The sequence below is a fragment of the Hyalella azteca genome, unplaced genomic scaffold, assembly GCF_000764305.2.
Source record: "Hyalella azteca isolate HAZT.00-mixed unplaced genomic scaffold, Hazt_2.0.2 contig4046, whole genome shotgun sequence".
Classification (NCBI taxonomy): domain Eukaryota; kingdom Metazoa; phylum Arthropoda; class Malacostraca; order Amphipoda; family Hyalellidae; genus Hyalella; species Hyalella azteca.
The window spans coordinates 1-12,390 of record NW_025934272.1 but is presented as its reverse complement, the minus strand read 5'-3'; the positions used below and the strand labels follow the sequence as shown (position 1 = coordinate 12,390).

The following is a 12,390-nucleotide window of genomic DNA, read 5'->3' as shown; positions in this document are numbered from 1 at the left end:
GAAGCTGCATGTAATAAGAAAACACGATTCCATTAGTAATAGCTATAATTCTCAACAAGGAAAATGGTTGTTTTTTATACTAAATCAAAATTTATATATGCCAGGGTATGTTGATAAGTTAAAGGGAAATTATGATAAAATAATATGCAACACCGTGACTCATTTCACTATCTACTGACGTGCGCAAAACTCAATTTAGACTAAAGGTACTAACGACGACAATCAACATATACCAAAAAAAAACGGACGACTCAGCCAAATCCAACTGAGAAACGATAAACAAACTTCTCAGTTTTGATCAGATAAGCCCAGAAATTTGTTTCTAATATTTTTGGATCTCATGAGAAAAAATTAGGAATAAATCGAGGAAGAAAATAAAGTTGCACGGTCTAATCAAAGGCAAGATATAAAGTAGACTAAAGTTCGTGTAGGTCAAGGAAGATGAGGATAACTAAGTAACACTGAATGAGAAAAGTAGATCGTACCCTGCACCGACAGCATGGCTGAGGCAGCGACAGTTTGGGCAGCATTTGAGGCATAGCACGTATAGTTGCCCGAGTGTTCAGCGCCGGCTTTATCAATGACAAGAATGGTTGTGAGATCGTCGACTTTAGTAATCCTAACATTTGGGGAAGCTTGAATTGGGATGCCATTGCGCTCCCAGTGAATTGAAATGGGAAGGTCGCCCTCTTGAACGAAACATGTTGCTCTGCTACGCATTCCTGAATGCGTGTTTTGGGGGAACGACAACGCCCCCAAACGGGGAGGGACTGCAAAGAGAGAAATCATCACCCGTGTAATTGTAGGAAATGTGTCAAAAAATTAATAGAAGGAATTGTCACCGTAGGTAGCAGTTTTCTGTGATGGTTGACAAGAAATTAGGAAATAAGAACCACGAGGCCATGATAAATGTCAAACTGAGGTTCAAAATGTTATTTTTTTACCTCGGCTCTGGCGTATTCGAGACTGATAATCAGCACCTGAAAAAAATTTATTTTAACAATAAACAAAAATTCATTGAATTAATGAACGTCAGGATTTGTCAATAAAGAGCAGACAAACAAAAATTGGGTTAATAAAAGATTAGAGAACGTCGAGTTTAAACGTCGTAGAGGTAACAGCAGCAGCGGTAGTGTGGATTAGTCACACATTACTTTGGGCATTTAAAAGCAATGAGAAGCATTTAGAAGCATGGGAATGAGTATGTTTATAGCAAGGCGGGATATAATGGGCCATTAAGCTTCAAGTGGAGCCAGGCAAAGATTAATCACCACCAGGTTAACCTGCGATCTCGTTTAGTGAAGCTACCGCGCATCCGATCTCATGACACTACTTTGACATTGTTACACACTAGAACACACAAGGACGTTCTGAGAGTGTCAACATCGGCGCAGAATTACAGGATTGGGAAACAAATTCATCTCTGAAACCCTGTAATAAAATATTTTCCCATGGTAGTTAGATAGTTAGAAGTTCACTTCAAGTTGACGTTCATCTAGAGACCGCATTTGATGTGCAGATTCGATTTCCGCCTAAAAAATGCTTTTTACTAATCACGAGGGATTGAGAGTTCAGTGTTTTAAATTAAAGATATATTTCGAGACGCTATGGTGAACGAGATGGTGTTTTATCTATTATCACCAGCAGCCACTAGTGCAAGACAAGCCAGTGGACGGCCGTGATGGTTCCTCTGGTACCGTGGACGAAGAGATCAGCCTCGTGTCGGGCCTCAGTGACACCATTGCTGGCCGAGCACGCGTAGCGCCCTGAGTGTTTGGCAGTGAGGCTGGTGATCGAGGTGGTGTTTTATCCATTACCACCAGCAGCCACTAGTGCAAGACAAGCTAGTGGACGGCCGTGATGGTTCCTCTGGTACCGTGGACGAAGAGATCATCCTCGTGTCGAGCCTCAGTGACACCATTGCTGGCCGAGCACGCGTACCGCCCTGAGTGTTCGGCAGTAAGGCTGGTGATCATAAGCATGCTAGAGAACTCGATGCTTTCGATAAGAATGATGTTGGGGAGATTCAGCTTCTCGAGAGGGACTCGGTCCTTAGTCCATCTTATCTTGATAGGTGGGTCGCCCTTGCTTAAGATGCAGGACGCGCCCACACGTTCACCCTCACCGTGAACACCGCTAAAGTCGAAGGGCAACACTTCGGGAGGCACTGATACAGGGACACGTTAACGCGTTGTCAGCATGGAAACAATTTCAATAATACTAGTTTCCAAAACTGGATAAAAAAGTAAACGATCCAGTAAAAACTTATATTTACAAACCAAGCCTATCTGAGATATTTTCCGCTCAGCGGGACTTCCTAAGGTGGGAGTCAAATTCACCTCGACACTCTGTGAAGGAGTGCGGTCAACAATACTACATAGGAGCTGAACAGGCAAAAAAACAAACTTATTGTCAATTATTGCTAACAATTTGCTAAAAAGTTCAAACAATCGCACATTTTTCAGTTTCAATATTTTATCTGTTTTGTTTTTCATTTCTCGATGAAATAATTAGGCTTATATTTGAAAACGGTTAATAAATTTCTATCTCACCCACAACTTGAAGGAAATTTTCCTGCGAGTCTGACTGTCCCTGCCTGTCGTAGGCGGTGCAGGAGTAGGAGCCCTGGTCCTGATCCCTCCTGACGTCGCTCACCTCCAGCGTCCCGTCCTGCCCTACACGCTGCCGGTGACTCGTCGGCAGCAGCGACCCGTCTGGGCAACACGGAATTGTCAACAAAAACTATGAAGAAAACATGAAAAACTCGCATGATAACACGTCTTAGTTATTTATGAAGCACCAGAATGTTTCTAAGCCGATTAAGACTTCAAAGTTCTCGCAGGAGTCTTACCTTTCTGCCAGGTAATTTTGTGTATGGGATGTCCCCCCACGGGACAGGCCACGCGGAAGGTGAGGCCCGCGACCGCAGTGAGAGGCCCCATGGGGCGCACGGTTGCGTCTTGCTTCCAATTGACGAACACGCTTCCGCCCACCGACCAGATGCCCGCACCAACTGCATAATGGCGGATAAGAGGATGGTTATATTGCATTGCAGGAGTGCGTCTTGCTTCCAATTGACGAGCACGCTTCCGCCCACCGACCAGATGCCCGCATCAACTGCATAATGGTGGATAAGAGGATGGTTATATTCGGCTGAACGTTTCAAATGGCTCTCACTGCATGTCCTGCATGCCCGCACAAACTAAATAATGGTGGATAAATGGAAAACTATAGCGGGTTTAACATTTAACGTTTCTCTCGTTTCACCTCCGGAATACCCGCACCAACTGCATAAGGGTGGATGAGAGAATGATTATTGTTGCTTGGTAATGAAATGTGACTATATAGTGCATCGACTAAATGCTCCCATCTACTGCACGATGGCTTATAAAGTGAGGGATTGAGACATAGGAACGCTTACAACTGTCATTACAGCTAACCATTACCAACTCATCATAAAATCTAATAATTAATTTTATCAAATGCCTAAATTTTCATAAATTTTAACATTAGATTTCCTTAGACAGCATGAGGTAAGTTATTATCATAATTATTATTATTAGGTAGCTGTGAGACAGTTAACTTCATGACCTCAGACGATGGGAAAAACAAAAGAGTAGATAATACATTTATCTAAGTACGAAATGAGAGTTTTATTGCAAAAGTTTCTCTCGTCTTCAACGGATAACCAATAAGCAAGATATAAAAAAAAATAATCATTGTGTATAGATAAGGACAGACCGGTGTCACTGGGGACGACAGACGCCAGCGCACTGGTTCTTCCCTCGCCCACAACAGTCGACGCGGTCACCCACACCTGTAGGGCAGGAAACGGTAAAACTGACGTTGCCATGTCACTGCAAATATGAAGATTTCGCGAGCATATATTCATCACGAAATGCTTTAAATACACGAAATACAATCGGTGCTATAACACGATATATTTCAAAATAATCGTAGCACCGAGCGGGTAAACGGGAGAAACAATCATGCGTGCCGAAAAATCACAGTTAGCAAGATTGCGGAAATAGGCGAACGGTCAGCATTTTGACTTCGCGCATTTCTGTGTCTCTGATCACAACGAAAGGCGAGCATGCAAGGCAGGTCGATGCATTTCATTTGATTACTTGCAATTAAGTACCCTATTGCGAGACAGGGAAATAAAATAATACACTTACAGCACGAATGACAATCGTTCAGAATCCGTTTCTAAAAGCCCTTAATCACCCACGTAACATTATTTAACGATGATTTGTAATTACAAATAGACTGACATTCAATGGCACGTCGCTCAAATTTTCGAGCTTCAAGAAGTTTTTCTGCCCTTCTGCGGCGGTGCTTTTGGTCGGCAAGACTTCGGAGGCATTGGACGTGGGGCGCCAGTACACCGTGTAAGAAATTACGCGTCCTCGAGGCTTTCGTAGAAGGAGTGAGGATGCAGGTCAGTGACGATTGTGTGCGTGGCTGTTGACGAAGTATCGCTACCGCCCACCGTCGTAAAGTTGTAAGCGCTGCCTTCGTCACTTGCGTCGTCCATCGTGCTGTCAACACGTCAAAAGGCACGTCAACTCTATGATTCAGCAAAGGGCTTATGAGACGTCTTAGAGCTGCGAGAGGCGCTTGGGGTATTTAAAATATCAACCAGTACAGACTACACCCTAGCTCTTTCAAATGACAAATATCAAGATAACGGATATAGATAGATAGCATCAGTAGCAAGTATGCCTGATTTGTTGCATTAATGTGAGGCGTGAGGCGCACCTGGGGAGGCGGAGGCGGACGCCGAGGTAGTACCCCAGGAGGCGTCCATGCGAGGCGTTTCGAGACGGAGGCAGCCACGTCACGCGTAGCGACCGAGAGCTTGAACTCACCACCTGCAACGAACCACATCCTTAGTGCACAAAAGATGGACATGAGGTTGGTGCAGCGCACCATCTGCAATGAACCATATCCTGAGTGCTTTGAGAAAAGATAGACAAGACAATCTGGTACAACGCACCACATAATAAACTGAGCAAACCATTTCCTAAGTGCATTGAGAAAATATAAGCTGGTATCGCACGTGCAAAAAGCTCGCCGAATTCGACTGAAGCGCCAAATAACTTAGAGTGCAATGATTGTAAAGTGTCCTCCACTAAGCGTTTCATTGAAACATAAGATGATAATCTTGGTAATGCTCGAACTATTGTCGGGGCTCTCTGAACCACCAACTCCTTACCTTGAAATTCGCTACGTTGTTATTCGAAATTTACCCAGGTCCTCCGATGATTCGGTGATCTCACTTATTCCGAAGTCTTTTGTATGTTATCTTCTTGCATCATATTGTTTGAATACCATGTTAACCATTTTATCTCTTATTACAAAATTTTCTTGTCCTTATGTGCAGAAACTCACCATCAATAAATCTCATGCAAAGTCTCGAATCATTTTATCACTTTCACAAAAATTTGGGAAACGTTTATAATCTTCCTTCGACTATTTCGTGGGCTGATTCGATGCAGAAGATGAGTAATGGCGGCTGGTTGGTGTAGAAAATGTACGCTTGAATGCTCCAACGCGCTTCGCTTGGTTGGTGTAAAATTATTTCATTTGTAGGCGGACGATGCTAAGCCATACCATTTCCGGCTTCTTTGCTGGCGGCTGGTAGGTCGAATTAAAAAGATATGTTTTGTCGTGTGTGGCTGGCAGCTGATAAGGTGATACACCAGAACTGGACTGGCATGGAAAGACCATGCCAGTCCATCCGACGCTGCAGGGTTGGTGTCTCCAACAGGCAACCCAATCGACTGACCTGCACATTAGTGGGCGGTGCAGACGGCTTCTCCTCCTGGGTGCGGTGGCGTAAGGGTGCAGAACTCGGTCCTCGCCCTACGCTGTTCTGGGCGGCGACAGAGAAGCTGTACCAGGTGTACGGCAGCAGACCAGACACGCGGTGGCTGAGGCTCGCCCCAGAAACCAACACCTCTATGTTGCTTCCTGTCTGTTGACTGTCTGCACAAATTAATGGATTGTATATAACATGTCGGCAACAAAGAGCCCGGTGTCTCGACTGGATCAGCATCATCAGGAATAATATGGAATTAAACAGGGGTAAAAAATAAACATATATCTAAACATGTATACAAAATACATGTTAGATTCAGACAAGTACTTTTTTTGTTTAATTACGTTAATATTTTGGACGTTTGTTCAGCACACGTTTGTTCAAACCCAAGAACCTCATTTTAAATTTTTTTAACTCATGTAGTTTTTCAATTTTAAGAAGCTCTCACGGTAATGCCACAGGTTTCATGATAAGAACAGAAGATCCACAATGAATTATAGTGAGAGAAGTTAGCTCGCGCCGAACCTCACCAGAAGGCTATTAAAGACTTCACAACCGCGATTTCGCAACAAAGCGCGTGGCTACTGCATTTCAAGTATGTTAGCTGTGGGTATTAGCTGCAACTACTTCAATCTTCAAATATTGTGCTAATTTCTTCTTCTGAATTGCAGTAGCTGACAGCGTAACAGACTCAACTGTTAAACCGAGCCCCTCAGGTCAAACAGTTGAGTTGAACGCTCCGCGCTTTGTTATAGAACAAAATTAGGATGCGCATGAAATGCATTAATAACTGGTGGTAGTAGTGTAACTACGAATAGGTAACTATCTGTATCNGAGTTGGTACCTGCTAGGAGGTGAGTACCTGTGAGCGGGGACCAGCGGAGCCCCACCCTTGGTCCAGGAGAGTTGGTACCTGCTAGGAGGTGAGTACCTGTGAGCGGGGACCAGCGGAGCCCCACCCTTGGTCCTGGAGAGTTGGTACCTGTTGGGAGGTGAGTACCTGTTAGTGGGGACCAGCGGGGCCCCACCCTTGGTCCAGGAGAGTTGGTACCTGCTAGGAGATAAGTACCTGTGAGTGGGGACCAGCGGGGCCCCACCCTTGGTCCAGGAGAGGGTGAGGGGAGGGTCGCCGTGGGCCCTGCAGGTGAGCGTCACTGGAGCACCGACCTCCACCCGCACCAGGCGACGACTCCAGTCGGGGAACCATGGAGGCTCTGGGAAAATGCTATGAATTAATAATTCACAAAAGCAAATCTAATTTTTGACCTTGAATGCTCTTAATGCCTAATAATAATTCAAAACTAAATAATAATTTTTAGTATCCCTCATGAACCAAAATCTGTTAAAATTCAAAGAAATCCGGAAACACTTTTACCGGAAAATATTTGAAACAGACAAAATTATCGGTTAAATTGATTTAACTCTTTGGGGCCATCATAAACTTTCCGAAGTTCACAATACTTCCAACAACTCCCGTGAATCACTCACCATGCACAGTCAGGCTGATAGCTCTCGAAAGTCCCGGACCGACGCCGTTGTTGGCTTTGCAAAGGTACCGGCCTTCGTGAGATTCCATCACGTGGGCGAACACAAGCGTACCGTTCAGATCCGCTACAGTGCCTAACGCAAAACTCCCGAGCCCGTTCGTGTGAAGAGATTCTCCCTCCATGGGGCCCAGGCTTTCAGAATACGAAGATTTATCGTCCAAATCAGGTTCATCTTCTTCGAACTGCAAGCCTCCTAAAGTCTCGAGACGATTGTGGTGAGAAACGCGGGCTTCAAATTGCGCGACGAATTCTTCGACAGATGAACTTCTGATTTGGTCCACTGGTGCCCATTCCCCTGAGGCTAGCAAAAAATGTCGATTACTTGTGAATGAAAGTTGAAGTTTCTCTTCACAGATCAAATGTCTTGAAGGGGGCAAGTAACCACATAAAAAACACATCTTCTACCAAGGCATGACGCAAAGTTTTCATGAAACAATAATTTAGCCTCTTTGCGCAGCCTCATATATGAAATGCAGAAAACATACTAGTCGTTTGCACCATATTTTAATTATCAGATTGCACTGTATAAATAAATGCCGCAATAATTACACAACTTTCGAGTTAAATGAATAATAGAGATTCACAATAAAAAAAACTAAGGGTGGAAACAGAAACGTTTGCGAAAAGAGTGTCAGAAATCAAAAGAGCCAGATGCTCGTGTCGTCTCCTACGGTGCCCATAGCAGTAACAGTTACTGCTGCACTGTTGCAGCTTGCGTTATTAGATACGCCTTTTAAACGAACAAGTAGATGGATTACTATACTATTGGAAGAAATTGCATATCCTATATAACACATGAAGTACAATGCAGTAAAGTAAGACCAGAATTACGAGTCAGGAGGGACAGCATGCGAGCCAAAGTAAACGAGGAACACACCGGTTTCTCTGCTCCACGACAGGCTGGGGTCTGGAGAGCCTTGGGCTGAGCACGACACGACAGCGAGACCTCCAAGGGCTGCAGACACGTCCTCGGGGGGCGACACCCACGACGGAGGAACTGACAAGTGGATTAAATTAGAGATCCAAAGTTTCCATAACTTCTATTTTGAATAGTTGGGGCATTAATGTGACCGATTAATTTATTTTTCCGTAAAATTTATCGTTATATGTTGAATATTATTTTTTCCATTTTCCTAGTGGCATCGCAACAATTGAAGTAATTGATCATTGAGTCGTACAGTGTTAGGCATCAAAATTACTTCTTTCTTGATATAAAATTCATTTCCGTCTCGTTTCCGAATTCTAAGTAAAAAGGAATGACACATAGCATCCTATAACATTTTTCATCAACAAACTAACCATAATATTACAAAGCCCAAGATTTCTCGAAATTAAAATTGATAATGTTTCAATCAACTTTCCAATATCATGCAACTTTTAAATTTTCTATTAACAGCGATGCAGAAGCTTTGACCAAAGCAAGTTAAGGAATAAGCATATAACTTTCTCTGGCTCTTTATGTGTGTCATAAACAATTAATGTTCCGTGGAAGTATTAAAATTGCACTTGTAATTACAACTTTGGAATGACATAGTGCATTAGATCTCAATCATTTTTAGCGAATTTTCTCATTTATGGAAAAAAGGCGCTATTGTGCTCGTCATGTCCGTCCGTCCGTCCATGACTTCACGGAGATGAGTGAAAATGCGCTCTCTGTCACTCACTGCAATGAGTACTGATCTAATTTTTTGTGTATACATCCTGTGTAAACAGGTGTTCCTTGAAGTTAAATATTCCATTTGCTATGTAATAATTTTGATTTCAGCCTTGGAGAAAAAGGTTTTAAATTTGTACTGTGATGGATGCGACTTGAAGCGTGGCCCATAACTGTTTTGTCGGAGGTTCGTAACAAGTCATAGGTTTCTCTTTTTAGCACATTTTCACATTTATGTAAAAATGCACTATTGTGCTCGCCATGTCCGTCTGTCTGTCTGTCCGTCTGTCCGTCTGTCTGTCCGTGACCTCAAGTTGTCGTCGACGAGAAAATGCGCTCTCTGTCACTCACTGCAGTGAGTACTGAGTTATATTTTTTGTATATTTGTTACATAAAAAAATTTCGTAAATCTGTTTCAATCAACTTTCCTGTTTCAAAATTTTCTGTGACAGTTTAATACATTTTTTACGCGTGTTTATTAGCTCTCCTTAAACTATTAGAATGGAAGGGATATACAGAGTTATTCTAAATGATAAACTCAATTCAATAAATTCGTATTTATTTGTGTAAAAATTCAAAATGAATAATTTATCCACCAATGATAAGAGAAGGGGACACCATATGGAAAATATATAACTATGTAGAAGTTTGTGGAATCTTTCTCTTTCCATTGTTCTATCGATTATTCATTTTAAATTTATAAATAAATACGAATTTATTATATTGGGCCCATTGTTAAAATTTATAACTAATTAACTCGTTAATGTTTAATACGCTTATCGTTTGTCTCGTGTTAGGAGGCAAAGTCGACGCTCGTTAGCTCGATCGAAAACTATTGCTTTAACCTTACCGGAGTGAAGACCGCTTGCTCAAACAGTATTATTACTTTTGTTAACTCTTGCTTATCTGTTACTTAATTTGAGTTTGTGCGAGTGTGTTTTCATTTTATTTTGTTCCATTTAAATGCATGTTAGAACTTCTGTGTTTCGCTCGTTTAATTAAGATCTTGCTTAACCGGCTTTACGCCAGTGCTTGGAACCCGTAAGGGTTATTGGCTCCTTGGAGCTTCGGTGTTAACCGATTATGTCACATGCTTTAGTGCTGTGAATTAACTTGCATGCTTGCATGCGCTTAACTCCTTTAAGTTCTTCGTTCTGCGAACCTATTCTCTTTTCGGAACTACAACAATAAAAGTTTCAACGCTTTCTTTGTTCTTTAATTTCCAATTGTACCAAAATTCAATACCATCATTTAGATTTTAGAATAACCGCGTACTTTGTTTGGTTATCTGGACATTTAGGCAATTTCTGAGGTGCATTCAAATAGAGTTCAAATGGCATGCAGAAGCTGTGTGTAATAATAAACAACAATAATAAAACACGATTCCATTAGTATATAATATATTAGTATATTATAATTATGAATCTTGACAAAGAAAATGGTTGTTCTTTTCACTAGGTCAAAATTTATATATGCCAGGGTATGCTGATATGTTAAAGAGAAATTATGATAAATAATATGCAACACGGAGACTCATTTCACAGTCTAATGACGTGCGTAAAACTCAATTTAGATTAAAGCTACTAACGACGACAATCAACATTTACCAAAAAAAACGAACGACTCAGCCAAATTCTACTAAGAAACGATAAACCAAACTTCTCAGTTTTGTCAGACAAGCCGAGAAATTTGTTTCTTTTTTTTTGTCTCATGAGAAGAAACGAAGAACAAATCTAGAAAGAAAACAATGTTGGATGGTCTAATCAAAGACATTATATGAAATAGACATCGACTAAAGTTCGTATAGGTCAAGGAAGATGAGGATGTCTAAGTAACAATGAATGAGATAAGTAAATCGTACCCTGCACCGACAGCATGGCTGAGGCAGCGACAGTTTGGGCAGCATTTGAGGCATAGCACGTATAGTTGCCCGAGTGTTCAGCGCCGGCTTTATCAATGACAAGAATGGTTGTGAGATCGTCGACTTTAGTAATCCTAAAATTTGGGGAAGCTTGAATTGGGATGCCATTGCGCTCCCAGTGAATTGAAATGGGAAGGTCGCCCTCTTGGACGAAACACGTTGCTTGGCTACGCATTCCTGAATGCGTGTTTTGGGGGAACGATAACGCCCCCAATCGGGGAGGGACTGCAATGAGAGAAATCATCACCCATGTGAGTGGGAAATGTGTCAAAAATTAAAAGAAGGAATTGTCACCGTAAGTAGCAGTTGATAGTTGTAAGCAGTACCTGTCTGTAAGTAGCAGTAAGCAGTAAAAAGAACCCAGGGGCCACGATAAATGTCAAAATGAGGTTCAAAATGTCATTTTTTTAACTCGACTCTGGCGTATTCGAGACTGATAATCAGCACCTGAAAAAAATTATTTTAACAATAAACAAAATTCATTGAATTAATGAACGTCGTGATTTGTCAAAGAGCAGACAAACAAAAATTAAGTTAATAAAGGATTAGAGAACGTCGAGTTTAAACGTCGTAGAGGAAACAGCAGCAGCGGTAGTGTGGATAAGTCACACATTATTTTGGGCATTTAAAAGCAATGAGAAGCCTTTAGAAGCATGGGAATGATTATGTTTATATAGCAAGGCGGGATAATGGGCCATTAAGCTTCAAGTGGAGCCAGGCAAAGATAAATCACCACCAGGTCAACTTGCGATCTCGTGAAGTGAAGCTACCGCGCATCTGATCTCATGACAATATTCTGACGTCGTAACACACAATAACACACCAGAACGACCTGATCGTGTCAACATAGGCGCAGAATTTGGAAACAAATAGGATAGGATTGGGAAACAAATTCAACGCTAAAACCCTGGATTATTTTCCTATAGTTATTCGATAATTAGAGGTCCACTTCAAGTTGACGTTCATCTATAGACCGCATTTCATGTGCGGGTTCGATTTCCGCCTAAAAAATACTTTTTACTAATCACGAGGGATGGAAAATTCAGTGTTTTAAATAAGATATATCGAGACGCTATGGTGAACGAGGTGGTGTTTTATCCATTACCACCAGCAGCCACTAGTGCAAGACAAGCTAGTGGACGGCCGGGATGGTTCCTCTGGTACCGTGGACGAAGAGATCAGCCTCGTGTCGGGCCTCAGTGACACCATTGCTGGCCGAGCACGCGTACCGCCCTGAGTGTTCGGCAGTGAGGCTGGTGATCATAAGCATGCTAGAGAACTCGATGCTTTCGATAAGAATCATGTTGGGGAGATTGAGGTTCTCGAGAGGGACTCGGTCTTTAGTCCATCTCCGGTACCATGGACGAAGAGATCAGCCTCGTGTCGGGCCTCAGTGACACCATTGCTGGCCGAGCACGCGTAGCGCCCTGAGTGTTCGGCAGTA

At 42.3% G+C, this 12,390-nt stretch overlaps 2 protein-coding genes across 2 annotated transcripts; both read right to left on the bottom strand.

The window, feature by feature from the left end:
- Nucleotides 1-485: 485 nt before the first annotated feature.
- LOC108672585 (Down syndrome cell adhesion molecule-like protein Dscam2) lies at nt 486-3,853 on the bottom strand (the record flags this gene model as incomplete). The annotated part of the gene is given in 4 exon segments (XM_018160283.1): nt 486-770; nt 2,553-2,714; nt 2,852-3,013; nt 3,742-3,853. Coding segments are annotated over 4 exon segments (721 nt in total), but the record flags the coding sequence as incomplete, so codon positions are not given.
- A 2,793-nt stretch (nt 3,854-6,646) lies between these two features.
- On the bottom strand, nt 6,647-12,249 carry LOC108672584 (Down syndrome cell adhesion molecule-like protein Dscam2). The gene is made up of 5 exons (XM_018160282.2): nt 12,111-12,249; nt 10,887-11,171; nt 8,249-8,368; nt 7,313-7,672; nt 6,647-7,038 (listed from the first exon to the last, which is right to left on the bottom strand). The coding sequence occupies exons 1-5, from the start codon at nt 12,247-12,249 to the stop codon at nt 6,647-6,649; spliced, it is 1,296 nt and encodes a 431-aa protein (XP_018015771.2).
- Between the last annotated feature and the right edge of the window lie 141 nt (nt 12,250-12,390).